Raw genomic sequence first — 27682 nt, 5'->3', positions numbered from 1 at the left:
CACTAGTCACTGATAAAGTCACTAGTTAAATTTTCAGACTTTATGATTCTTGGCTCATATCCATTAGCTTGTTCTGTGTTCTGTTCCTTTTTTTCTCCCCAGAATGTTTCCACAATAACCATCTTTACCAGGTAGTTCCATTAGTTTTCCAAATTCAAACTTGGGCTTCTTTAGCAATTTTTACTTTTCTAGTCACTGTAAAGAGAAGATAAGTAGACTGACTAGTCTTTTCTTGGTCTTTTTCAGGGCTTTCTAGAATCAATTGTTTAGCCCCTCTTGGGTCACAGTTTACATTTCTTCCACGACAAGGCATAAATGGTCTTTAAGTTGTTTTGTTTTATGATAAAGCTTTTCTCATAAAACAGATCAAGCAAATGATGGTTGGTAGCTTTGCCCTGAACATGAGTGTCTTCTAGTTGTTGGTTTCCTGGTGAAACTCATACAAAACTGATGGAACAAATAGTTTGGACATCAGCATGAGTGTTGGTCATGATGTGTCTTTTTTTCTTTTTTTCTTTCTTTTTTTTTTTTAAGCCAAGGAAACACATTTTGGTTACCTGTGAGATTCTTTGTGAATTTATCAGGTGATTTTTGACTGGAACGTTTTCAGCTTGAGTTTATAAAATGTAGCCTTATCTTCCTGAAAGTTTTCGAGGCTCACACTTTAAAAACATGGTCCCAAGGCCATCAGATGCATTTTGGTTCCTTAAGTCCTTTCTGTGACCAGTGTATCCCAATATTTCTGATGTTGAACATAGACTGTGCTTTCATATCATACCAATCTTTCTTAGAAAATGGACCAAACGCTTTCTTCTTGGCTCCTTTTTGATGCTTGTTGTGAGGCGCTTGTTCTTGTTGACCACTGTGGTGCTGCTCTCTTACTCCTCATGTGTCATATTTAGGGTTTTTTCCTAGTTTGTCATTTGATAATCTTCTTTATGGTATATTTTGATGTATAGAAATTTAAAAAAATCTATAGTTAAATCTTTCTTTGATTTCTATTGCTTTTGTAATTTATAGTTCTTGCCTAGATAGTCTTAACTGTAGTATAGACTTTTTTAACTGTTTTCTTTCTTTTCTTTTCTTTTTTTTTTTTTTTTTTTAGTTGCAACTACTGGCCCTTCAGTATATTATAGTCAGTCACCAGCATATAATTCCCAGTATCTTCTCAGACCAGCAGCTAATGTTACTCCCACAAAGGTAACAAAGGAATAATTTATACATTTATAAATATCTCCTTTTTAATTGTTCAGGCTTCCTTCAAAGAAATTCAAGAAGTAGTTCAGCATTAAAACTTATATTCCCATAAGATACAGATATTTTAAATTTCTTTCCAGATATAGAAGTTATGCTTCTTATTCATCCTATTTTTATGTTACAATACGTGTGAACATTTAGAATATTTTCTAAATGGGGTGGTGGTGGTATTGATGATGGGTCCTCCATCATTTTGTTTTTGGCGGAAATAGAACTAGAATGGCCTTGCTGAACCACTATGTGGTAAGTACTTTAGGCCTGAAGTGGCTATGTAGGTGTCTATTAACACCCAGTATTACAACCATAGTTGAGCTACAAAGCTTTGAAGACAGATAGCTTGGGTGCATTTAGACCCTGGCTCTTCTCACTGTGACCTTGGGCAAGTTTCTTAATCTCTCTATGCATTTGTTGCCTCATATGTAAAATGAGGATAATAATCCCTTAATTCATAGGGTTTTTGAGGATATTAAAATGAGATATTATATAAAGTGCTTAGGATAGTGCCCATTAGGCACATTAGTAAATGCTTGATAAATGTTAGTCTCCATCATCATCATCATTATTGTTAACATCATTTGACACATTATTTAGGAATAAAGAAGAAAATTATTCTATGCATTTATTGTAGAATTGGATTTTTAAAATTCTGTCATTAGTTAAGGTAATTTCCATTATATACCAAGAAAGGAGTATAACTGTAAGTATCTTTGTAAGCAATGTCTTCTCTCAATGCTGTGATACATACCTTAATGATATCTTTACCTTATAATGCTCATGTTTGTAGTTTGTGAGAATTGGTATCTAGTTATCTGTAGTATTGTGGACAACCTACAAAAATTTTTAATTTTTTTTCTTTTAGGGCCCAGTTTATGGCATGAATAGGCTTCCACCTCAGCAACATATATATGCCTATTCCCAACAGATGCATACACCACCAGTCCAAAGCTCATCTGCTTGTATGTTCTCTCAAGAGATGTATGGTCCTCCATTGCGCTTTGAGTCTCCTGCAACAGGAATTCTATCACCCAGGGGTGATGATTACTTTAATTACAATGTTCAACAAACAAGCACAAATCCACCTTTGCCAGAACCAGGTTATTTTACAAAACCCCCAGTTGCAGCTCATGCTTCAAGATCAGCAGAATCTAAGGTTATTGAATTTGGGAAAACTAATTTTGTTCAGCCTGTGCCAGGTGAAGGAATAAGACCATCTTTGACAGCACCTGCACACACAACACAGCCAACTCCTTTTAAATTTAACTCCAATTTCAAATCAAATGATGGTGACTTTACCTTTTCTTCACCGCAGGTTGTGACACAGCCCCCTTCCACAGCTTACAATAGTAATGAAAGCCTTTTAGGTCTGTTAACTTCAGATAAACCTTTGCAAGGAGATGGCTACAGTGGATCAAAAGCTAGTCAAACCGTTGGACCTCGAAATATGTTCAGTTTTGGAAGCAAAAATGTGCCTGGACTTTCATTTACTGAAAACATGGGTCCAAATCAGCAAAAGAATTCTGGTTTTCGTCGAAGTGATGACATGTTTACTTTCCACGGTCCAGGGAAATCAGTATTTGGAACACCTGCACCAGAGCTGGCCAACAAGAGTCATGAAACAGATGGAGGGAGTGCCCATGGTGATGACGATGATGATGGCCCTCACTTTGAGCCTGTGGTACCTCTTCCTGATAAGATTGAAGTAAAAACTGGTGAGGAAGATGAAGAAGAATTTTTTTGCAATCGTGCAAAATTGTTTCGTTTTGATGTAGAATCCAAAGAATGGAAGGAACGTGGAATTGGCAATGTAAAAATTCTAAGGCATAAAACATCTGGTAAAATTCGTCTTCTGATGAGACGAGAACAAGTATTGAAAATCTGTGCAAATCATTACATCAGTCCAGATATGAAACTGACCCCAAATGCTGGCTCTGATAGATCTTTCGTTTGGCATGCTCTTGATTATGCAGATGAGTTGCCTAAACCAGAACAACTTGCTATTAGATTCAAAACTCCTGAGGAAGCAGCACTTTTTAAGTGCAAGTTTGAAGAGGCCCAAAGCATTTTAAAAGCCTTAGGAGCAAATGTAGCCACAACAACAAATCAGGCTATGAGAATTGTAAAAGAACCCATGAGTCACGATAACAAAGATATTTGCAAATCTGATGCTGGTAACATGAATTTTGAATTTCAAATTGCAAAGAAAGAAGGGTCTTGGTGGTATTGTAATAGCTGCTCATTAAAGAATGCTGCAACTGCTAAGAAGTGTGTATCATGCCAGAATCTAAACCCAAACAAGAAAGAACTCCTTGGCCCACCATTAGTTGAAACTGTGTCTGCTCTTAAAACTGACCCAGAAAATACTTCAGATAGATTTGCATCGATGACTCCAAAGAAAGAAGGTCATTGGGATTGTAGTATTTGCTTAGTCAGAAATGAACCTACTGTATCTAGGTGCATTGCATGCCAGAATGCAAAGGCTGCTAACAAAAGTGGATCTTCATTTGTTCAGCAAGCTTCCTTTAAATTTGGCCAGGGAGATCTTCCTAAGTCTGTTAACAGTGATTTCAGATCTGTTTTTTCTGCGAAGGAGGCACAGTGGGATTGCAGTGTATGCCTTGTACAAAATGATGGAAGCTCTGCAAAGTGTGCTGCTTGTCAGAACCCAAGAAAACAGAGTTTACCTACTTCTTCTGTTTCAGCACCTCCTTCTTTTAAGTTTGGTACTTCAGAGATAGGTAAAACCCCAAAGAGTGGATTTGAAGACATGTTTGCTAAGAAGGAAGGACAATGGGATTGCAGTATTTGCTTAGTGCGAAATGAAGCAAATGCTACAATATGTGTTGCTTGTCAGAATCCAGGTAAACCAAGTCTATCCACCTCTTCTGTTCCAGCACCTGCCTCTTTTAAGTTTAGTACTTCAGAGACAAGTAAGGCTCCAAAGAGTGGATTTGAAGGAATGTTCACCAAGAAGGAAGGACAGTGGGATTGTAGTATTTGCCTAGTGCGAAATGAAGCAAGTGCTACCACGTGTGTTGCTTGCCAGAATCCAAGTAAACAAAATCAGCCTCCTTCTGCTGTTGTAGCACCTGCTGCTTCATCAGATACATGCAAGGCTCCAAAGAGTGGATTTGAAGGAATGTTCACCAAGAAGGAAGGACAGTGGGATTGCGGTATTTGCTTAGTGCGAAATGAAGCAAGTGCTACCACGTGTGTTGCTTGCCAGAATCCAAGTAAACAAAATCAGCCTGCTTCTGCTGGTCTAGCACCTGCTGCTTCATCAGATACATGCAAGGCTCCAAAGAGTGGATTTGAAGGAATGTTCACCAAGAAGGAAGGACAGTGGGATTGCGGTATTTGCTTAGTGCGAAATGAAGCAAGTGCTACCACGTGTGTTGCTTGCCAGAATCCAAGTAAACAAAATCAGCCTGCTTCTGCTGGTCTAGCACCTGCTTCATCAGATACATGCAAGGCTCCAAAGAGTGGATTTGAAGGAATGTTCACCAAGAAGGAAGGACAGTGGGATTGTAGTATTTGCTCTGTGCAAAATGAGAGTTCTTCCTTAAAATGTGTGGCTTGTCATGCCTCTAAACCAACTCATAAACCTGTTGCAGAAGCTCCTTCAGCTTTCGCGTTGGGCTCAAAAACTAAGTTAAGTGACTCTTCTGGAAGTCAGATTGGAACAGGATTTAAAAGTAACTTTTCTGAAAAAGCTTTTAAATTTGGTACTACAGAACAAGGATTTAAATTTGGGCATGTGGATCAAGAAAGTACACCTTCATTTACATTTCAGGGTTCTTCTAGTACAGATTCTAAGTCAACAAAAGAAGGATTTAGTTTTTCTGTCCCTATGTCTGCTGATGGATTTAAATTTGGCATTCAGGAGCCTGGAAATCAAGAGAAGAAAAGTGAAAAGCCCCTTGAAAATGACACTGGTGTTCAGGCTCAGGATATCAGTGGTCAGAAGAATGATAGTGGTGTGATTTTTGGTCAAACTGGTAGCACTTTTACCTTTGCAGATCTTGCAAAATCAACTTCAGGAGAAGGATTTCAGTTTGGCAAAAAAGACCCTAATTTCAAAGGATTTTCAGGTGCGGGAGAAAAATTATTCTCATCACAAAGTGGTAAAATGGCTGATAAAGCTGACACTTCTGCTGACCTTGAGAAAGATGATGATGCCTATCGGACTGAGGACAGTGATGACATCCATTTTGAACCAGTAGTTCAGATGCCTGAAAAAGTGGAACTTGTAACAGGAGAAGAAGATGAAAAAGTTCTTTATTCACAGCGGGTAAAATTATTTAGATTTGATGCTGAGATAAGTCAGTGGAAAGAAAGGGGCCTGGGAAACTTAAAAATTCTCAAGAATGAAGTAAATGGCAAACTGCGAATGCTAATGCGAAGAGAACAGGTACTAAAAGTGTGTGCTAATCATTGGATAACAACTACCATGAACCTGAAGCCTCTCTCTGGCTCTGACAGAGCATGGATGTGGTTAGCGAGTGATTTTTCTGATGGTGATGCCAAACTAGAGCAGTTGGCAGCAAAATTTAAAACACCAGAGCTGGCTGAAGAATTCAAACAGAAATTTGAGGAATGCCAGAGACTTCTATTAGATATACCACTTCAGACTCCTCATAAACTTGTAGATACTGGCAGAGCTGCCAAGTTAATCCAGAGAGCAGAAGAAATGAAGAGTGGATTAAAAGATTTCAAAACGTTTTTGACAAATGATCAAACAAAAGTCACTGATGGAGAGAGTGAGAGCTCTGATGCAGGTTCTGCCAATGCCTCCGATACAATCAGCAAGCCAAATCCCGAAAACACAGGGCCCACACTGGAGTGGGACAACTATGATTTAAGGGAAGATGCTTTGGATGATAGTGTGAGTAGTAGCTCAGTGCATGCTTCTCCATTGGCAAGTAGCCCCGTGAGGAAAAATCTCTTCCGCTTTGGTGAGTCAACAACAGGATTTAACTTTAGTTTTAAATCTGCTTTGAGTCCATCTAAGTCTCCTGCCAAGTTAAATCAGAGTGGTACCTCAGTTGGCACTGATGAAGAATCTGATGTTACTCAAGAAGAAGAGAGAGATGGACAGTATTTTGAACCTGTTGTACCTTTGCCTGATCTAGTGGAAGTGTCCAGTGGTGAGGAAAATGAACAAGTTGTTTTTAGTCACAGAGCAAAACTCTATAGGTATGATAAAGATGTTGGTCAGTGGAAAGAAAGAGGCATTGGTGATATAAAGATTTTACAGAATTATGATAACAAGCAAGTTCGCATCGTGATGAGAAGGGACCAGGTGTTAAAACTTTGTGCCAATCACAGAATAACTCCAGACATGACTTTGCAAAATATGAAAGGGACAGAACGAGTGTGGGTGTGGACTGCCTGTGATTTTGCAGATGGGGAAAGAAAAGTAGAACATTTAGCTGTCCGCTTTAAACTACAGGATGTTGCAGACTCATTTAAGAAAATATTTGATGAAGCAAAAATAGCACAAGAAAAAGATTCTTTGATAACACCTCATGTTTCTCGTTCAACCACTCCCAGAGAGTCTCCATGTGGCAAAATTGCTGTAGCTGTATTAGAAGAAACCACAAGAGAGCGGACAGATTTAACTCAGGATGATAACACAGCAGACGCAACTTCAGAAGTTGGAGAAGTATCTAGCACATCTGAAGCAACAACAAAAGCAGTGGTTTCTCCTCCGAAGTTTGTATTTGGTTCAGAGTCTGTTAAAAGTATTTTCAGTAGTGAAAAATCAAAACCATTTGCGTTTGGTCACAGTTCAGCCACTGGGTCTTTGTTTGGATTTAGTTTTAATGCACCTTTGAAAAATAACAGCAGTGAAGTCAGTTCAGTGGTCAAGAGTGGGTCTGAAAGAAGAGTGGAACCTAATGGTGAAGAGTCGAAGAATTCAGATAGCAAACAGTCTTCAGACGGCAAAGTCAGAAATCTCTTTGCTTTTCCAAAGGAGGAGTCCTCAACTAATTACACATTTAAAACACCAGAAAAGGGTAAGCACTTAGTCTTTAATGTGAGCAAATTTTTCTTCCATTGATTTGTAACTATTTTGCTTAACGCATATACTCTTTGTAGAGTACTAATGTTTTAGTAAAAGTTGGGTCATAAACACAGTGCTTCATGAACAGTGAAAATACTGGTATAGATTTTTTTTTTCTCCCTAAATGTGTTTCCCTGTGACTGTTTAAATAGCAACAAAGAGTGGGTGTGTGTAGGTCATTTAGGAGATCTGAGTAACTGGAAGATATTTATATCATGTTTAGTGCAGAGAGCAAGAACCTAATATAGTACCAAAGTTTAGTGACTCGTACTTAAATCACAAACATTAACTCAAGTCTCATTTTTTTTAAGTGTTCATTCTTCAATGTAGTATTCTCTTGTCACTCAAAAAACGTGGTACTGAGATGTACATATATATAAGGTAGTCTTACCACTATTTATTAAATGATCAAAGAATGAAACTACCAGGATAAATGAATATGTGAGACAGCCAAATTGGTATAAATTGAGGGTCTCTGGCTTTTTGTATTTTAAAATCACATTCACTTTGATTCTCAAAATGTTCAAAAACAAAATACTCTTTATTTTCTAGGATTTAATTTTAGCCTTTTTAAATCTAATCCAATGGCTTTTTGGACCAGCATCCCTTCCTCACAGCCTGAAAACAAAGGTATAGAGCTAGTATTCTCAGTATGAGATGACTTTTTTTTTTTTTTTTAAAGGAGCTGGTAGTCCTTTGCAAAATAACTGGCTGTATGAAATTAAGGACTTAACACTACAATGTGCATGTTAAAAGAATGTCTGTTTAAACAAGTACTTTTTGACTGGTGGTGTATGATACCCTTTAATACTGTTTTTGTTTTTTTAATGTACTCAGATATCATGTTTTCTCACTCCTGTACAACAATATTTTGAGATAGATCCATGTGGTCTTTACCTTTTGCTGCTTTGTACTTTGTTACTGTATTATTTTCGACTCTGCTTAATGAAGACCTGTGTTTTTCTAACATTTATCTTTAGCCAAAGGTAATGTTTGTGAGCATGTATACACATGGAACAGTTTCCCTTTTAGTTATCCTTTTGGACAGGGTTTAGAAAAATAATATTTGAAAGTAGACCCCGTTTTTAATAGCGACCATTATATACCTGGTATGTTACAAAAGTCAATGTTGGTATTAGAGAGGAATAATAGGAAGTGGGGGGGGGTCTATTGAAGACCTTCAGGAGCAAGGGTAGGGAAATGTAAACTGTTTATTAGTATCTAATAACATATCTTGAGCAGCCCAACTATGTTCAGTGATAAAATGACAATCCTTGATTTTGGGGCCCATCATTTTTAAAGTATACCAATCATAATACTAGCTAACACAGCTCTTAACCTTCATTCTTAAGAATGTATTCCTTGAGAAATTATGTGAAAGTGTGGACTTCTTCCTGTAAATGACATATACTTGCATGCATACTATGGGACCCTGGGTTAAGAATCCCTGGCCCAGGCACCTGGGTGGCTCAGTTGGTTAAGCGTCTGCCTTCAGCTCAGGTCATGTTCCCAGGGTCCTGGGATCCAGCCTTGCGTTGGCTCCCTGCTCAGCAGAGAGCCTGCTTCTTCCTCTCTGCTGCTCCTCCTGCTTCTGCTCTCTCTCTCTCTTTCTCTGTCAAATAAATACAATCCTAAAAAAAAAAGTATCCCTGGCCTAAGAGCAAATTTACCAGTATAGTACAGTAGGATGAAGAGCCTTATTCTGTTTCAAGTCCAAGAATGTCAGGGCCCCGAAGGACCTTAGGGATGGAGGATATAGACATGAGGAAACAGGCCTGATTGGGCTATCTGAAGTGCCCAAGTTGTCTTTACTAGCTAACAGCAGATTTGGAATAAGAATCTGTATCTTACAGTATTGTAATTGATACCATGTTTTTCTATTTAAGGAGAGTAAAAGGAAAGTTTAACTTTGTAAAAGGGCTCCAGTTCTCTAGATCAGATCAAATATGACCTGTGTATGTAATTTAGAATTTTCTAATAGCCACATTAAAAAACAGAATTTAAAAAAAGTGAAAAAAGGAAGCAGATGAAATTAATTTTAATAATCTATCCAGTTATATCTGAAATACCATTTCAAGTTCTAATCAATACAAAAATTAGAGATTTCATATTTTTTTTGTTTGTTTTTTGTTTTTGTACAAAGTCTTCAAAATCCAGTGTGTATTTTTTTTTTTTTTTTTAAGAGGGAGAGCTAGCAAAAGTGTGCTCACAAATGGGAGGGGCAAATAGAGAGGAGAGAGAGAATCTCAAGCAGACTGCACACTGAATGTGGAGCCCCATGCAGGGTTCAATCTTACAACCTGGAGATCAAGACCTGAGCCAAAATCAAGAATTGGACGGTTAACTGACTGAGCCACCCAGGTGCCCCAAGAGTGTATTTTTATACTTGGAGTAGGACTCAGTTTGGACTAGCCACATTTTAAGTGCTTTAATAGCCACATGTGACTAAGGTACCATCTTGGACAGCACCAGTTGGCACATGATTTGTTATCTGTTCCCTTTGCCAGATACTCTTCTTTATAGACAACAGCATATCATATGAAGAATCCCTTTTTTTTCTTTGTGTTTTGCTTTTGTTGTTTTTCAGCTATTAAAATGATCTTAGATTCCTACAGTATTACTTACCCCTAGGATAACAGTGGGTTTTGATTTGGTTTTATATGTTATCTGCTTGGAAATATGCAAAACTGGTATAACTGATCACTCGCCATCCTTGACAATTGTTAACTTTCCTTGTAGGAACTAATCAAGGTTAGCTTTGCATTAGTTTCGTATTGATACTAATCTATGCTCATGATTTCTGTAAGTTTTTTCCATTGTTGCAAATGCATGGATATTTTGCTAAACTATTGTTTAGCATGCCAAATATGGTTATGGCAACACTCTATAAATACCTTTTACAATTATAACCATTAATAGTAGTTTTTCTTGATCAGTGAGTAAATGAAATATTTTTTTGGTTTTAAATAGATTCCTTGTTCATTAAGGGTTTTTGACAGAATGTTAAGTCAGGCTTATAATTCTTTACAGAGCTCTGTCTACATCACAATTGGTGTTTTCATCACCATGCTATATTATAACCTAAAGATAAGTCCCATGGTTTTTATTTTCAGTTAGGATATTGATGTTAATACCTATGTAATATCTTGTCTTTATAATTTTTTTGGACTTGTTTTATAGCAAAAGAGAAGGAAAAACCTGAAGATCCTTCCTCAGATGATGATGTTTTCATTGTATATGAGTTAACGCCCACCCCTGAGCAAAAAGCTCTTGCAAGCAAACTTAAACTTCCTCCAACTTTCTTCTGCTATAAGAATAAGCCAGATTATGTTAGTGAAGAAGAGGATGGTAAGCCTTTTGTTATTTTAAACACATAACATTCTTTTCATGCTAGTCTTAGTAATTGGGGGGTATATTTAAATCATTTTTAAGATTGCCTCTTAGAACCCATCACTGCTGTCTTTGTAGGTAGTTGTCTATATGTATATAAATAGTCAATGGATGTAATGATTGAAACAACTGCACTTACCAAGTGAGGATTTTATGGATGCCTACTATGAGTTGAGCAGGCATTTTTGAGAGAATTGAAAACAGTCCTAATTTCCCTGTAGACTTAGAGGGATCAGAGAGTAATGAGGCAGATGGGTGTTTGATTATGGAAAACTTTGTGAGCCATATCAGAATTTTTTAGCCAGGGTCGTACCATGTTCAGAAAGTTTCAGTAGGACCAGTTGAATTTAGTAGTGTAAAGGATTGGGTTGTGGGACATGGAGACAGGAAGATGAACTGAAATAATAGAGTAGCTCAAACAAGAGAGCCTGAATGAAATTTCTGTAATGTTAGGAGAGGTATTAGGAAGATAGAATTGGTACAATTGGGTGTTTTTTCAGTGTGGGGAGTAAGGGAAGGTATGAAGTTGGAGGATAATTTCTAGATTTGTGGCTAGAAAAATTCCTGGAACTTACTAGAAACTTTTTTTATTTAATAAAATCAATTATAATTTAAGATGAAGATTTCGAAACAGCTGTCAAGAAACTTAATGGAAAACTCTATCTGGATGACTCAGAAAAATGTAGACCATTAGAAGAAAAGCTAACAGGTATGTTTTTTAGTATATGTGCTGCCGAAGCGAGCACGCTAACAGGTATGTTAAATTAAAATTGCTAGTTATGCTAAGTTAAAATTACTTATAATTTTTATACATTTATTTATGAGAGGGAGAGAGAGAAAGAAGAGGGTGGAGAAGTAGAGGGAGAGGGAGACAGAGAATCTTAAGCAGCCTCCATGCCCAGTGCGGAGCCTGATGCAGGTGTTGATCTCAGAACCCTGAGCCGAAATCAAGAATCGGATGCTTAACCAACTGAGCCACTCAGGCATCCCACTCCAGTTAAAATGTGTTTTTAAAAAAATCTTCTGTTTAAAAGGAATCTTCTAATCTGATCATTTTTATAATTACCAGTTTTACTCATGTACTATTCCTACGGGTGATTTAAAATATTTGAAAATAACATGAAGTGTAAAACATTGTTTTCATGGGTATCCTTGTTCTCCGTTAGCATTCATAGGTATTGCTATCTGGGTCTGTAATCTGTAAATTGTATTGAGGATCTCTTTTGGAGAGTAGTTGGACTTCTATAACTTTCTTTTGCTTTTATTCTGTGGGATTTTCAGATAATGAAAAAGAATGTGTTATTGTTTGGGAAAAGAAACCAACAGTTGAAGAGAAGGCAAAAGCAGATACGTTAAAGCTTCCACCTACATTTTTTTGTGGAGTCTGCAGTGATACTGATGAGGACAATGGAAATGGGGAAGACTTTCAGTCAGAATTTCAAAAAGTTCAGGACTCTCAGGTAAGAGCATCTCCATTATTTTCCTTCTGGCTCAGTTGCTTTTGTTGATGGCAGTAGACTAGAATGTTCTTACCAAATGGTAATAATGTGTCATGGTTAGAAAATAGGTGTCTATTTACTAATCAGCTTTGGCCAAAGGAGGAGGAATTTTGTTCTACATAGAGGACTGTAAAGGTTCATCCTTATGTGTATGTTGGATTTTTGTGGGGATGGGAGAAATTGACTGAGTAGATATCCCTAAGAGTGTTATTACCACAATACCAAGATTGATATTAAGTAGTTCATTTTTCATGAGTTTATTTTGTGATGGGCAGAGTGGATACGAAGTAGCATTTGAGACTCAGTTCCCTTGGCCTATACCTTGGTTTGTCAGTTTCGTCATTTGATTACTTTCTTAGCTCAATTGTAGTGATAATTTTAATAGCTATCAACACAATGGTATCTTAATTTGTATTCCACAGAAAAGAGAAGACAAAGTCCCTGTCTAATAATTGCTTACAGTGTAATATTGGCATGTATTCAGAACGTTCCTGCCCTTCAAGTAATACTGTTTTTTGTTTGTTTTGTTTTGTTTTGTTAGAGAGATGGTTATTGAAGTAGGGTCCTGGAATTAGTTACAAATGCAGTGGTTTATTTAAAGGATATGTGACTAGAGAGAGATGTGTGGTGTAAACACATGGTCTGAGTCTCTAAGAAATTGATTACTCTTTGTTAGTCTTTCTGACTCTGAGGAGTCTAGCTGGCCACCTAGGATGTGTAGGTTTAAGCTTAATTCATCAGTACACATAAAATTAATGACCATCAGTGGATGTAACGATACCACTTTCCCATTTATAACGACAGATTTATTTGTGGAAATCTGAAGTTTTTACAGCAGTGGCCTCACTATGTTGAATCTAAAGTGTATTTCAAATTACTTAACAGTTTGCGTGGACTCACTGGAAGTACACAATATGTAATGGCTGTTACTCTAATTGCTAGATGCTAGAGGCTTTATCATGTAGTTATTCATTCAACAAATACAGTAAAGTCATATTAATATAAATTTGGATTATGCAAATTTATACAGTGATTTAAACATGGCCTTTTATGTGCAGAACTTAAAATTAGTTATTGATTTAAAATTCATTTATTTGAAAACTTAAAACTGAAAAATAATTTCAGTTCTGATGCACAGATTGAATTGTACATCATTTATTCTTTTCCTTCTTGTGGTGCCACTTTAGCCAGTATACAAGGACTTGGTATCTTTTGTCATTGTTTTGTGAACCATGCTGTTTATAGGAGTTTGATACCTTATTTGAAGCGACAGTTGTGTTATTTTAAAATCTTCCTCATTGTTATAAATTAAAATGTCCTGTAACACTCTTCACGATCTTCATTAAATATTAATATTAGTGACTGTCCAAAAATACTTTTAGTACCAAAGTTAAATGTGATAAATCTCTATAAAGATTGAAAAAAATGCCACAATAAGCTGTATTTTGGAGGAGAGTAAGCATCCTTTAATACACAGAGATGAAATAGAAAACTAAAAACAATTAAAGCTAAAATACCCTCTAAGAGATGTAATTTACATTCTCTCAGAATGCATTGTTCCTGCTTTATCTTTATACTCAGTCTACTTTACCTTGGATTTGCATCTGTTGCATAAAATGCTTAAGTGTCCTCTGTTTATAAGTGTTCACTGTGAGCTAGCACTATGCTGACGATTGGGGATACAGTATTGAACAAAACAGAAGTAATTTGATTTGTCTGAGGATGCATTAGGAGCTGAATTAAAACCCTTCCTATCACCCAAACAATCTAGCCAACTTTTTTTGGGTAACATTTATTGTGATATAATTTATATACCATACAATTCACCCATTTTAAAGTGTACAATTCACTGGTTTTTAGTATATTTACATGGTTGTGCAACCATTACCACAGTCCGTTTTGAACAGTTTTATTACCCCAAGACAACCTCTGACCTTTAATAGTCCTCACTCTTCCCCATTTCCCCCTAGCTGCTCCAGCCCTAGAAACTACACTGATGGACTTTCTGTCTCTATAAAGTTCGCTTGTTAGGGACATTTGTTATAAAAAAAAGTCCTGATGATATGTGGCCTTTGTGTCTGGCTTCTTTAATGTTTTCAAGGTGTATCTACATTGTAGCATATATATGTATGTATTGATTTTAATGGCTGAATAATAATACTCCATTGTATGGATATACCACATTTCATTTATCCATTCATTTATTAATGGCCATTTGGGTTGGTTTTACTTTTTTGGCTATTAGGAATAATACTGTTATGATAGCATAAAATGTTTGACACAAACATAGAGTGAATTCTCTTTTCCTAATGCTTTGGTATGTTAAGAAATAAAGACTTTTTTTATTTGTAGTAATTTTTTTTTAATTTAGAGAAGTAAAATTCACTTTGTGTGTCTGTTTTCTGAGTTCTTACACATGCCTGAATTTTTATAATTTTCACCACAGATAGGATACATCTCCCAAAGTTTCCTTCATATCATCCTTTTGTATTCAGATTCTCTCCCACTTATATCTTCTAGCAGCTGGTGTTTTCTGTTTCTATATTTTTGCTTTTTCCTAAGCAAAACATCTAACATCTGAATGAAATCCTACAGTGTGTAATCTTTGATACTGGCATTTTTCACCTAGCATAATGCCCTTGAGATTTGTCCTAAGTTATTGTGTGTAGTAATAGTTTGTTCCTGTCTATCACTAAGTATTCCATTGTGTGGATCTACCACAGTTTATTTATTGATTCATGGAAGGTTATTTCCAATTTATTTTGCTCTTTTTCTAGTTTCTTACAGTAGAACTGTAAATTACTTATTTAAGACCATTCTTCATTTCTAGTATATTTAGTGCTGTAAGTTTCTTTCTAGGAACTATTCGGCTCTATCCCACAAGTTTTACTGTGTGGTATTTTCATTTACATTCAATTAAAAATATATATTTCCCTTGAGATACTCTTTTTGATATATGTATTAGTATGTTGCTTCCAAATATTTGGTAATTTTCCAGATATTCTGTTTCTAATTTCTAATTTAATTCCATTATTGTCTGTGAACATATTTTGAGTAATTTTAGTTCTTATAGGCTTAATGAAGGCTGTCTTGGTGATTGGTGTGCACTTGAGAGGAATGTATAGTCTGTTCTTTTGGGGTAGAGTGTTCTATAAATGTTAAGATGAAACTAGTTGATACTGTGTTCTGTGTTGTCCAAGTTTCAATATATCTTTGATTAATTTTTTTGTCTCCTTGTTCTTTTTATCATTGAGTGAACTGTTGCTAGGCATAATTATAGATTTGTCTGTTTCTCCTATTAATTTTTGCTTGATAGAAAGTGTTGCCTCTGAAGCAAATTGTGGAAGTTGTGGGAATTGTGGGAAGACATTGTGGGAATTGCTTTTCTTTCCTTTCTTTTTCTTTTTTTTTTTTTTCCTCTTTTTCCATCCCTCCCTCCCTTCTTTCCTTCCTGACTCTCATGAGACACAGAGAGGGGGCAGAGGCGCAGTCAGAGGGAGAAGTAGGCTCCCTGTGGGGAGCCTGATGCGGGACTCCATCCCAGGACCCCAGGATCAGGACCTGAGCTGAAGGCAGATGCTCAACCACTGAGCCACCCAGGCGTCCCTATTATTTCTTTCTTAAATGTTTGATAGAATTTACCACTGAACCATTTGGTCCTGGAAGGATATTAATTGATCTTTAATAGATGTAGGCCTGTTCAGATTATCTGTTTCATTTGTGAGTTTTGGTAGGTTGTATCTTTGAAGGAATTGGTCCATTTTTTTATGTTATCAAATTTGTGGATTTAACGCTGTTCATGAAATTCATTAAAATTTATTACCCTTTTAACATCCATCAATTAAAAGTGAGTTAGTGATGGCCTTGTTATCATTTCTTTTTTTCAAGAGTTTATTATTTTTTTGAGAGAGAGAGCATGCACAAACGGGGAGGGGCAGGGGGAAAATCAGGACAAGACCCACAAGGGGCTTGATCCCAGGACCCCAGAGCCAAAGTAGATGCTTAACCGACTGAGCCACCCAGATGCCCCTTGTTTCATTTCTGATATTAATAATTTGCATCTTTCTTGTTTAGCCTGTTAGAGGTTTATCAATTTTTATTGACCTTTTCAGAAAATCAGCTTTTGATTTTATTGATTTTTTTCTGCATTAATTTCCTGCTTTATTGATTTCTGCTATACTTTTCATTATTTCTTCTCTTTTTTACATTTATATCTCTCTTCTTTAGTTTCTTAAGGTGGAAGTTTATTGGTTTTAGGTCTTTTTTTTTTTTTTTAAGATCTTATTTGTTTGAGAAAGAAGAGAGAGAGGGAAGAAGCATGAGCCCAGGGAAGAGGGAGAAGCAAAAGCAGACTTCCCTGCTGAGCAGGGAGCCTGACCCTGGGGACATTCTAGAAACCCTGTGATCATGACTTGAGCAAAAAGCAGACACTTAAGCAACCTACTGGGCCACTCAGGTGCCCCATAGATCTTCTTAATATATACATTCATTACTATAAAGTTTCCTTTCTTTGTTTCTGTTGCATTGTATAAGGTTTGATAAGTTGTAGTTTCATATTTATTTTGTTAAAAATATTTTTAATTTGTCTACAGACCTTTGGACACATGTATTTTAAAAAATGTGTTATTTAATCTCAAAATATTTGAGATTTCTCCAGTTATATTTCTGGCAATGGTTTCTAGTTTTTTTTTTTTTTTTTCTTTTTCTTTTTTTCTTTTTTTCTTTTTTTTAATGGTTTCTAGTTTAATTCCTTTGTGGACTGAGTATATACTTTTGAATTTGTTGAGGTGCATTTTTATGGGCCAGAATGTAGTCTTTCTTGGGTAAATGTTCCATGAGAGCTTTTTGTTATTGTATTTTTCAGTTGTAAAATTCCCATTTGATTCTTTTTATACCTTCAGTTTTTTTGCTGAGAACTTCTTATCTTTCCATTTGTTCTAAAAATTTGTCCCTATATCCTGGAGCATTGTTGCAATAACTTCTTTAAAGTTTTTTTCTGATCATTCAACACATATCATTTCATGATGTCCCCCAACCCCTGGCCAGGAAAAGTTGGCTTTTCTTGGGATTTTTTTTTTTTTTTTCCCATTTCTGTCATTGGCAGCTTCAGTTTTGGGACTGCCCTAGCACCCAGGCTGGGATATAGGTTGACAGGGAAGGAAAAGACCTGTAAAGTTCTTAACCACCAGATTATATTTCAAGTCTTGGGATTCTTAATCCACCTTTCAGAGGCTTTTTATACTTTATCTGTTTCAGTCCATTTCAATCATAGGTTTTGGGAGAGATAAGGTTAAATGTGCTTATTTCATTTTGTTTAGAACTCCCAAGTCCTCAATTTCCTTTTTAGTTGTGGGTTTTGTTTTTTTTTTTTTTTTTTTAAGGATTTTATCTATTTTAGAGAGAGAGCACTAGCCAGGGTGGGTAAGGGGCAGGGTGAGATGTGGGGGTGGCAGGGGGGTAATGAATGAATATATCAAGCAGGGCTGGATCCCAGGACTCTGAGATCATTACCTGAACCGAAGTCAAGAGTTGGACGACGATACTCAACAGACTGAGCCATCCAGGCACCCCCTTAATTTCTTTTAAAATAGGATGTGTGATCCTTTTTGTCAATCAGTATTTAATGACATAATTATTTGTTATTTCCTCTTTGCAGAAATCCCAGAATGAGGAAGTAACTAGCACAGCTGACAGTGTGTATACAGGTGGGACTAAAGTGACTGTACCATTTTTATGTAAATCTGAAGAAACTGATTTTATTGCCAAATCTATTAGTTCATCACCTATTTCTTCTGGAACTGTGGACAAACCTGTAGATTTGTCTACTAGAAAGGAAAATGATGGAGATTCTACAAGCCAAGGTAAAATTTGATGTTTTCAAAATCCTAGGCATATATTATATAAGGTACACCTCCCTGTATGTTTGAGAAAATAGGCTTAAATGTCAATTCTAAGAACTCCCTTACCTTAAAACAAATTTTGAGATGTATAAAAGGGGCATGAGATTTTTTTTAAAAATTTATTTATTTATTCATATGAGAGAGAGAGAGAGGGAGAAGCAAGCTAGCTCTATGCAGGGAGCCCGATGCGGGACTCGATCCTGGGACTCCAGGATCACGACCTGGCTGAAGGCAGACGCTTTAACCACTGAACCACCCAGGCGTCCTGCCATGAGATATTTGTAATAATAACCAGAAAAATCATACTTCCTTGTCAACAAAGATAATAAACATGTATTTTTATTGTTAGAGTTGTAGTTATTAAGGAATATGAAGCATTGTGAGTCAGACCTATCTACCTGAGAATAAATGAGAATACTTATGTGAAAGTTTTCTTTGTGATAATAGTCTCCTTTGAATATTGTTTGAATTCTGTTATCACTGAAGTATATTAAAATTTACATATGAAGTAATTGTAGATATTAAAATAAGATTAATTTTTTGTAATATTCCTTCAATGCCTTTTCCTCTACCTGCTTCATTAATCAGTTATAGTAATTAAGATCTGATATGCTTTCCTACTTGTTTTTTCAGTCCAATTGATAGTAGAAGAGGGGGAAATCTTTTCTAATTATGTTCCTTCATAATTGCTTGTCCCTTTACTAATTTGTTGAATAACGCACAATTACTACATTTATTGGCACTTGAGAGTCTTATATGCTAGAAAAGGAGTAATCTCATACCTAAAATCTCAGATGTTTTCACATAATGCACCTAAGGCTTAGCACTAAATTGATCATGTGCTACACACTGTCAGAATTAAGATCCCCAGACTCCAGGTGACCAAATATAAATACGACACTCATTTTTGTGTGTGTCTGTGAGTTTATTTAGAAGAGAGAACAGAATATTTTATGGAGATCTTCCCTAAAACCCTACCTGTGAATGAATATAGTTTTAGATTGTAGAGGACTCTATAAAGCAGAAACTATATAGCTCTATTATCCGGCTTAGTATAAATCTACATCTCATTTTTTGAAAAAGATTTTTTTGCATTGCTTTTGGTGTAGTGTTCCATGAGAAAGTACTTGTTAACTTAATAATACTGAAGAATCAGTTCAGAATTGGGTGTATTTTGTAACTTTTTTTTAGAGAGATAACCAGAAGACAAATATTGCACACCACACACCTAACCCCTTTGGTAGTATAGAACGTCCTACCCCCATTCTCGCTGGATATGGAGTAAAGCTTTGATGTTCAGTATATAATAATTGAAATATTAAATTACTCTTTTCCTTTTGCCAGTGGAAAGCAAAACAGTTTCATTTGGATTTGGAAGTAGCACAGGGCTGTCATTTGCAGATTTGGCTTCCAGTAATTCTGGGGATTTTGCTTTTGGTTCTAAAGGTAAGATCGGGAGGAGAGATTTTAATGATTATGTTACAGAATCAAGCACAAATGAAAGAATTGGTCCTTTGCACAGTGTTGTAACTAAGTTGGACATTGCTTCCCTCATCTTCACCTTCTAGTTTGTTTAGAGGGTTTTTTTTTTTTTTGGTACTTTTTTTTTAAGATTTTATTTATTTATTCATGAGAGGCACAGAGAGAGAAGGAGAGGCAGAGACACAGGGACACAGGCAGAGACACAGGCAGAGGGAGAAGCAGGCTCCATGCAGGGAGCCCGATGTGGGACCCAATCCTGGGACTCCAGGATCACGCCCTGTGCCAAAGGCAGACACGGAACTGCTGAACCACCCAGGCGTACCTGTTTAGAGTTTTAAAAAGGAAGGACTTTTAAATTTTACTATTATTTTTGACATTTATTAATATAAACCATAAGAATTTTCCCTTAATTCAGTGTAAATCCTGTGAATAGTTTTCCTCATCCTGAAATGCAGAACCACCTTTCCAGTTTGGGATTTACCTTGATTTTGATTCATTGTTCTTCTTTTTTTTTTTTTTTTTTTTAAAGATTTTATTTATTGATTGATGAGAGAGAGAGAGAGAGAGAGAGGCAGAGACACAGGCAGAGGGAGAAGCAGGCTCCATGCAGGGAGCCTGACGTGGGACTTGATCCTGGGTCTCCAGGATCAGTCCCTGGGCCAAAGGTGGTGCCAAACCGCTGAGCCACCCAGGCTGCCTGGTTCATTGTTCTTTTAATTATAGTTTTGGATTTGTTTTTTGTTAATATTTCAAGATTTGTGCATCTGTATTTTTTAAGGAGATGATTTTATAGTTTTCTATTTTTCCAGTTGATCAGGTTTGAATATAGGATTATGCTAATTTATTGTGATAAATTAATAGTTGGTGAGGTTTCCTATCTTTTTCAGTGGTTTTCTGTTTTTAGTGCATTTTGTATCATTTGTAGGAAATAATACATTACTTGATTGTTTCAAGTTTATGGCATATTACTTTTTATTCTTGCAATGTCTTTCATATATCTGATTATAGCACCACCTAAGTTCTTATAGAAGGTGCTTGATTTGGGGAATATATTTTATTGGTGAATAAATTTTATTGAAGATATATATGTATGTGATTTAACTAACCCAGAATAGCGTTTTTCCCTCTCACATAATTAAACTTGTTTCACACACTGGCCACTTACGGAAACACATGTAAAACTTTCAGAAATTACCTTCAGGTATTTTTTGTTATGCTGGAATTTGTAGCTTCACTGATGTCAAGTTGCTTTATTTTTGTTTTAATTTATAGTAGCCTGAAGTCAGAGGATTAAAAGCAGTATAGTGGATATAGTTATCTACAAAAAAAGAATTGTCAAATGAAAGTTGATGTATTAGGTTGCTTGTTATTCAGTGTAACGTTTTCAAAGTACTCTATCAGTACTGTGCAGTAAACTATGAAACAGGTTAGACTCAAACCTCATGACATTTACATTTACTCCTCACCACCACTTACCATTTTTCAATGAGATGAATCACCAAGTTCTTTGTTCAACTACATTTTTTACTTTGTTTTGTTCTTAGATCTGACAGGAATTTATGCTGTCTTTTCAAAGAAGTGCCTTTGGTTTTGTCAGTTTTCCTTTTGCTTGTGTTTTTGATTTATCTTTAAATTTTGTTATTTTCTTTAAAAGATCATAAATTTCACCAGAATATGCAGAATGTAGCTATCCTTTTTTTTTTTTTTTTTTTTTTTTTAACTTGTTTCTGGCATTGCATGAACCTTTCTGATTTTGAAGTTTTTGTTTTGGTTGTTTTTTTGGGTTCAGAGGAATCTTTTTTTCCCTCTTTTTATCTTGCATATTCTTTTTCTATGGTGATTTTTTTTTTAATCTGTCCATTTTTTGTAGTGATTTTGTTTCTTTTTTAAAATTCATTTTCTTCACAAGTTCTATTCACATAGGTCTGTCAGTCATTCCATGTTTGTTGTATAATATTTAACTTGGAAACTAAGAGAATAACAAGGAGTGCCTGTTTAGAAATCACCTGCCTTTGTCAATAATCACTATTTTATCCTTGTTCCTTCAGATTTTCTAATGTTTTCATTAAACCTAGACACATAATGGAAGCTTCCTACATACTGTTACCTAGAACTGTTTTTGTGAAGTTGATGTTGATTATTGACATGTATGTCTTTATACTTTTACTATAAAATTTTTCCTCCTGGAAGCAGTGGTTTTCAAAAACCCCTTGGCTTCATATTTGAATTTCATGGAAGGTGTTTTTGTGTGTTTTTTTTTTTTTTTTAAAGTATCTGTTATGTTGGATTCCCTGGTCATGGTAACCCAGGTATTGTTTTTTTTTTTTTTTTTTTTTTTTTTAAACAAAAGCTCCTGTGTGATTCCGATAATGCACCCAGCATTAAGAACTAAAATTGAGAAATTTTGAAATTTTCTGTCATACCTCTCAGGGATCCTTGGGGGTAATTAAAATTTTTTCCTCTGGGAATTCCTGACCAGTATTTTTTTTTTTTTTTTTTTTTTAAGAGAGAGTGCAGTGGGTTTGGGGGTTGCACCAAAGCGGGGGAGAGAGAACCTGAAGCAGGCTGCATGCCCATCGAAGAGCCCATTGTGGAGCTCCACCTCACAACCCTGAGATCATGACCTGAGCCAAAAATCAAGAGTCAGTTGTTCAACTGAGCCACTCAGGCAAAACCCTCTTTTGCAATATCTTAAGCATTTTTGTCTTCTCTCTCTTTTTAAAGTTTTTTTTCTTCTTCTTTTTTTTTTTTTTTTTCCTGTCCCCTACCCATTAAATCTAGCTTAGGAGTTGCTGTTAATAGATAACTTATTTTGTGCTTTTTTTTTCAAGGGGCTGAGTTACTTTTTAAATGATCTGTGATATTTCTGTTAAGTTTTTTTTAGCACTAGATAGATGTAGAATTTTTTTTAAGGTGATTCATCAGTAAGTGATGAAAAGTTAAGAGGTGTTTCTTTCCTCTAAGATAGTGAAGAATGTATTAGCAGGCTGGGCCATCTCAGTTGAAATGGAGATAAAGAAGTAATTAGTTTTCATCTTCTCCTAGATGTGAGGGAGAGTAACAGTCTTTGTTTCTCTGTATGGAAACGGGGGGTTTTCAGGCCCAACAGCTTAGTATCCCTTGAGGATAGTTAGAGTCAGTGAGCTTCTCCCAGTGCAAGAAATGTAAGCTGCAACACTAGTTACTGCAGGAAGAAGTTGAAATAGAGAAGCTATAAACATGTGTTTAGGCTGCTTTGACTACTTTGGAAGTACCAGATTTGACCTCTTTGAGAACACATTTTTAGGTTCAAAGGTTATTTTTCACATGTGATAAAATGTTTTATGAAGTAAACTACCTTTGAAGCAGAGCTAAGTGTTCACAGTTCCATGGTATGTACTTTTAAGAACATACTTCATTACTGAAAGTTCTTGTTTAGTTTAGTATTATGAAATTTGCCTAAGGCTCAGATAATCTTTTCTTTTGTATCTCAAAGCAGAAACAGTACTAAATGTACTGTGTGCTCACTATATGAGTAAAACTTCTCAGAGTAATATAATTTTAAGCATTTTTACTAAAAGTATATGTCATCCTTGGAAATTACAGGCCTCAGTATAAAGTGACGGGGGGTTAAAAGCATATAAAAGTAGATGCTACTGTTTAAATATCCTAATTTATTCATCAGATAAAAATTTCCAGTGGGCAAATACTGGAGCAGCTGTGTTTGGAACACAGTCATCCAGTAAAGTTGGTGAAGATGAAGATGATAGTGATGAAGAAGTAGTTCATAATGAAGATATCCATTTTGAACCAATAGTGTCCTTACCAGAGGTAAATATTAAAGAATGGAACTCTTACTAATAACTTCACATTTGAAGTTTAAAACTCAACATAGTAAGCTTGACTTGTAGGACTAGCTTTGTTGTTTACATTTTTTTTCAGAATATTTCCCTTTTCAAATGGAAGCTTTTATTATTTATTATATATATATATGTAAATTCTACATGAAATTGTTAGGAAGAACTAAGTTTTTTCATAATTTTTAGAATATCTTGTTTTCATAACATAATTCTGTAAATAATAAAGTATCCAATCTCATACTTGCCAAAATCCTTTCAATAGAAAGTAAAATACATTTTCTGGACAAGAATGTTATTTTAGGCAAATTATCAGTTTTCAACTATAATCAGTAGTTAATATTTCTCTTCAAGAACACTTTTTGAAACCATCTTCTGTCCTATAAAAGCATTTATTTTTCAAAAGGAGGAAGAATACTATGTAAGAGAAAAATATTTCGTGACAAATCAGTCTTTACTGCGTCATCCAAATCATATGTATTCCTAGCCCTTGGGTATTACCATTTATCTTGATACTGTAGTTCAAATTTTATTAATGTCATTGCAACGGTAATATGAGGCATTTGGATCTTTGGGATTTGTCATGGGATATGTTAAAAGCAGCAGCTTATAATTTTATCTACTGTCATAGGTAGAAGTAAAATCTGGAGAAGAAGATGAAGAAATTTTATTTAAAGAGAGAGCCAAACTCTATAGATGGGATCGAGATGTCAGTCAGTGGAAGGAGCGTGGTGTAGGAGATATAAAGATTCTTTGGCATACATTAAAGAATTACTATCGGATCCTGATGAGAAGAGACCAGGTTTTTAAAGTGTGTGCAAACCATGTTATTACCAAAACAATGGAATTAAAACCCTTGAATGTTTCGAACAATGCTTTAGTTTGGACTGCCTCAGATTATGCTGGTGAGTTCTTCATTCAGATGCTACTTTTCACTTTTTGGACTTTTCTAAAATCTATAACAAATATATAAGACAGTTTATGACAGTTATTTTAATATTAAGGTCCCTGTGTGGTTTTGTTGTTTAATAGATGGAGAAGCCAAAGTGGAACAGCTTGCAGTGAGGTTTAAAACCAAAGAAATGGCTGACTGTTTTAAGAAAAAATTTGAAGAATGTCAACAGAATTTATTGAAACTCCAGAAAGGACAAGTATCACTGACAGCAGAGTTATCGAAGGAGACAAATCCTGTGGTGTTTTTTGATGTTTGCGCAGATGATGAACCACTAGGACGTATAACCATGGAATTATTCTCAAACATTGTTCCTCTGACTGCCGAGAACTTCAGAGCACTTTGCACTGGAGAGAAAGGCTTTGGCTTCAAGAACTCCATTTTTCACAGAGTAATTCCAGATTATGTTTGCCAGGTAAGTACAGTAAAAGTCTAGAAAAGTGAACCACACTAACTTGGGAAATTTGAGTGTTTCTCTTCACCTGGAATTTTCTTAAGACTTTAGCTTTTCTGTATATTAGTTGGTGGTATCACCACCCAACTTCCTGTCCCCACAAAAACTTTCAACCCTAAAATGGTTCAAATTTCTCTAATACCTTGAAACCTGGTAGAAATTGAGGGTGGGAAAAAGACCTTCTCTTTTTTTGTCTTTCAAAAATAGGTATTTCTTAGTTTTTAAACCACATTCTCAAGGAAGCTGAGTTTTTTTTAGGACTTATCCTGTAGTACTAGTTCTGTGTGTATTTTAATATTTTATTCAGGATTCTTATTAACTGAAATATTCTTTCAGGGGGGAGATATCACCAAACATGATGGAACAGGAGGACGGTCCATCTATGGAGACAAATTTGAAGATGAAAATTTTGATGTGAAACATACTGGTCCTGGCTTACTATCAATGGCCAATCGAGGCCGGGATACCAATAATTCTCAGTTTTTTATAACATTGAAAAAAGCAGAGCATTTGGACTTTAAGCATGTAGTATTTGGGTTTGTTAAGGATGGCATGGATACTGTGAAAAAGATTGAATCATTTGGCTCTCCTAAAGGGTCTGTTAGTCGAAGAATTAGTATCACAGAATGTGGACAGATATAAAATCATTGTTTTTCATAGTAAATTTAATCTGTATAAACAGTTGAATTGAGCTTAGCTGTTGTGACAATATGGTAATTATGTTCAGCTTTTGAAAATGGACGTTTCCAATGTATAAATGTAAAATTGCAGCTTATAGCTGTTGTCACTTTTTAATGTGTTATAATTGACCTTGCATGGTGTGAAATAAAAGTTTAAACACTGGTGTAAATCAGGTGTACTTGTGTTTATGTACTCCTGACATATCTCTGTTAAAATGGAATAATACTAATCTTGTTAAAAGCAATAGACCTTCTCAAACTCTTGAAGGAATATGATATATGCAATTTAATTTTACCTTTTAAGGTATTGGACTTCCTGCATGGATAAACTTACCATTTGAATAAAGGGACCACAACTTGGATAATTTTTATTTTAGATTTGAAATATATTTGGTAATATTAACTATTGGTGTGCTCATTTATGCATAGAGACTCACTTATGAATGGGTAGAGCCACAGAGGGTAGAGACTTAACCAAAGTGCTCTTCTATAATCCTTGAACCTCCTGTATAGTTAAATTAACTTTTAAGTAGAATACCTTCTTTTCTTAAAATGATCTGTAGTTCCTGTGCCCTTTCAGAGGTATTAAATTAATTTTTACATTTTAAACAAGTATTTCCTTAGTTTTTTTGTTTTGTTTTTTAACTTTTCTGTCATCTGTTTCTACTACCTCAAACTGCAGCTTGGTTCTGATAGAACTTGAATTTTTCCTTGCAGTTATTGTGATAAAGTATGACTATTTTAAAAAGGTCTATACCATGTTCTTTGGTTAAAGATTTGCTTTATACTAGATTGTTGCAGTACCTTTTTCTGGTGAATTTTGTAGCAAAAATAAAGTGACAATTGTTAACAGCCATGACATTTAAAAAATTTATTACTTGTGCATCTAGTTGTTTGTTCATTCTAGAGCCAAAGTAAGGAGAACAATAAAAATTCTGTAAATCAGACTGCTACATAATTTCCAAAGCTCCCAAAAAAGTGACTTCAAATTTGATACATACACACTGAAGATTTATTTGGAAATGGCTACTGTCAAAGTTAGGCAAACTGCTGAAAAGGTGGTGGGGCAGGAGGGGGAGGTATTCTCATATCAATCAGCCTACTCAATATAGACCTACAAAGAATCTAGAGCACAAAATATTGTGTATTCTGATTACCAAAAATGACTGCCTTCTACCCTCCTGTGTTCTTCCCAGTGAAATCATCTCATTTTGTTTAGTGAAAGATGGTGGGGTTTATTCTGTTGTTTGGGGATTTGGAAATCAGTTATCATATGATACCTGTTTAACCACCCGACGGAGGAGGAGAAGGATGTCATGTGTGGTGTGTGTGAGTAATGAGTGGTGGAACACTCACTGAACCCACTTGGCCACAAAGGCAGATAAACCTATTGCAGTGTACCATTTGAAATTACCTGAACCTTGGACTACATGTGTGTACATTTAATATTAAGAATTGGCTTCTTTGGAGACCTATGTAATATAAATTGATATAGTGTGTTATAGTTTTTCAGCTGGGACAGCTGATGGCTTTGTCATGATTTTAGAATAAATTCCAAGTAAGGGAATTATGCTTTACATATTTTTTAGACAAATGAGTTTACACTATCTTCTATGCTATCCTAAAGCATTAAGACTATGAATTAAAAGAGCTTTAAAAGCTAATGCTTGAACCAAAAATTTTATTCAATGACATGTAAACTGTTTTCCAGTGTTAGTATTCCAAGGTGCTTAAAAGATGGCTTGGGACGTTAATGACAAAAGACATTTCAGGAAAGGACTTTGTGATTTCTCTCTGTTATTTGATCCTTATGCAGTATAAATCCACAATGACAAGTACTTTTTGCCCCAACTGGCTCAACTTCATAGTGTCTCAATAAAAATCTGCTTAAAATAGAGCATAAAAAAGTATTTGTACATGTAATATTCGATGGGAAAGAATATTGGTAAAAATAATTTTCAGATAACTTCATGATATTCTAAAACTTTGGCATTTGAAGAACTTGAAAGATAATCCAGAGAATCTAGGATTTGTTAGTCCAGACACGTTGAACTCATAATTTAGAAAGGTAAAGGATCGTGCTAATGTAATTGTATAAATTAATGAAGTGGATTCAGTTATTCCTTTCAGTTAGTCTTGGTTTGATAAAGGATTTAGGTTGATAGACC

General features: G+C 35.4%; 1 protein-coding gene across 4 annotated transcripts in view; it reads left to right on the top strand.

Moving 5' to 3' along the window:
* LOC112669445 (E3 SUMO-protein ligase RanBP2) overlaps positions 1 to 25684 on the top strand; it is a 92844-nt gene extending 67160 nt beyond the window's left edge. For 2 of the 4 annotated variants that reach the window (XM_025462566.3, XM_025462570.3), the window contains exons 19-30: positions 1106 to 1200; positions 2117 to 7274; positions 7874 to 7951; positions 10502 to 10669; positions 11328 to 11420; positions 11993 to 12171; positions 17867 to 18071; positions 19455 to 19556; positions 23257 to 23402; positions 24060 to 24333; positions 24461 to 24795; positions 25171 to 25684. In XM_025462566.3, coding sequence (XP_025318351.1) covers positions 1106 to 1200; positions 2117 to 7274; positions 7874 to 7951; positions 10502 to 10669; positions 11328 to 11420; positions 11993 to 12171; positions 17867 to 18071; positions 19455 to 19556; positions 23257 to 23402; positions 24060 to 24333; positions 24461 to 24795; positions 25171 to 25476 — 7139 coding nt within the window. In that variant the 3' untranslated portion in view covers positions 25477 to 25684. Of the gene's footprint in view, positions 1 to 1105; positions 1201 to 2116; positions 7275 to 7873; positions 7952 to 10501; positions 10670 to 11327; positions 11421 to 11992; positions 12172 to 17866; positions 18072 to 19454; positions 19557 to 23256; positions 23403 to 24059; positions 24334 to 24460; positions 24796 to 25170 lie in introns of those variants that run through there. The other 2 variants (XM_025462578.3, XM_049115372.1) reach the window with 2 other exon arrangements.
* Positions 25685 to 27682: the final 1998 nt, after the last annotated feature.

Source organism: Canis lupus, chromosome 10 (genome assembly GCF_003254725.2).
Source record: "Canis lupus dingo isolate Sandy chromosome 10, ASM325472v2, whole genome shotgun sequence".
Taxonomy (NCBI): Eukaryota; Metazoa; Chordata; class Mammalia; order Carnivora; family Canidae; genus Canis; species Canis lupus.
This window is presented reverse-complemented; position numbering and strand designations above follow the sequence as displayed.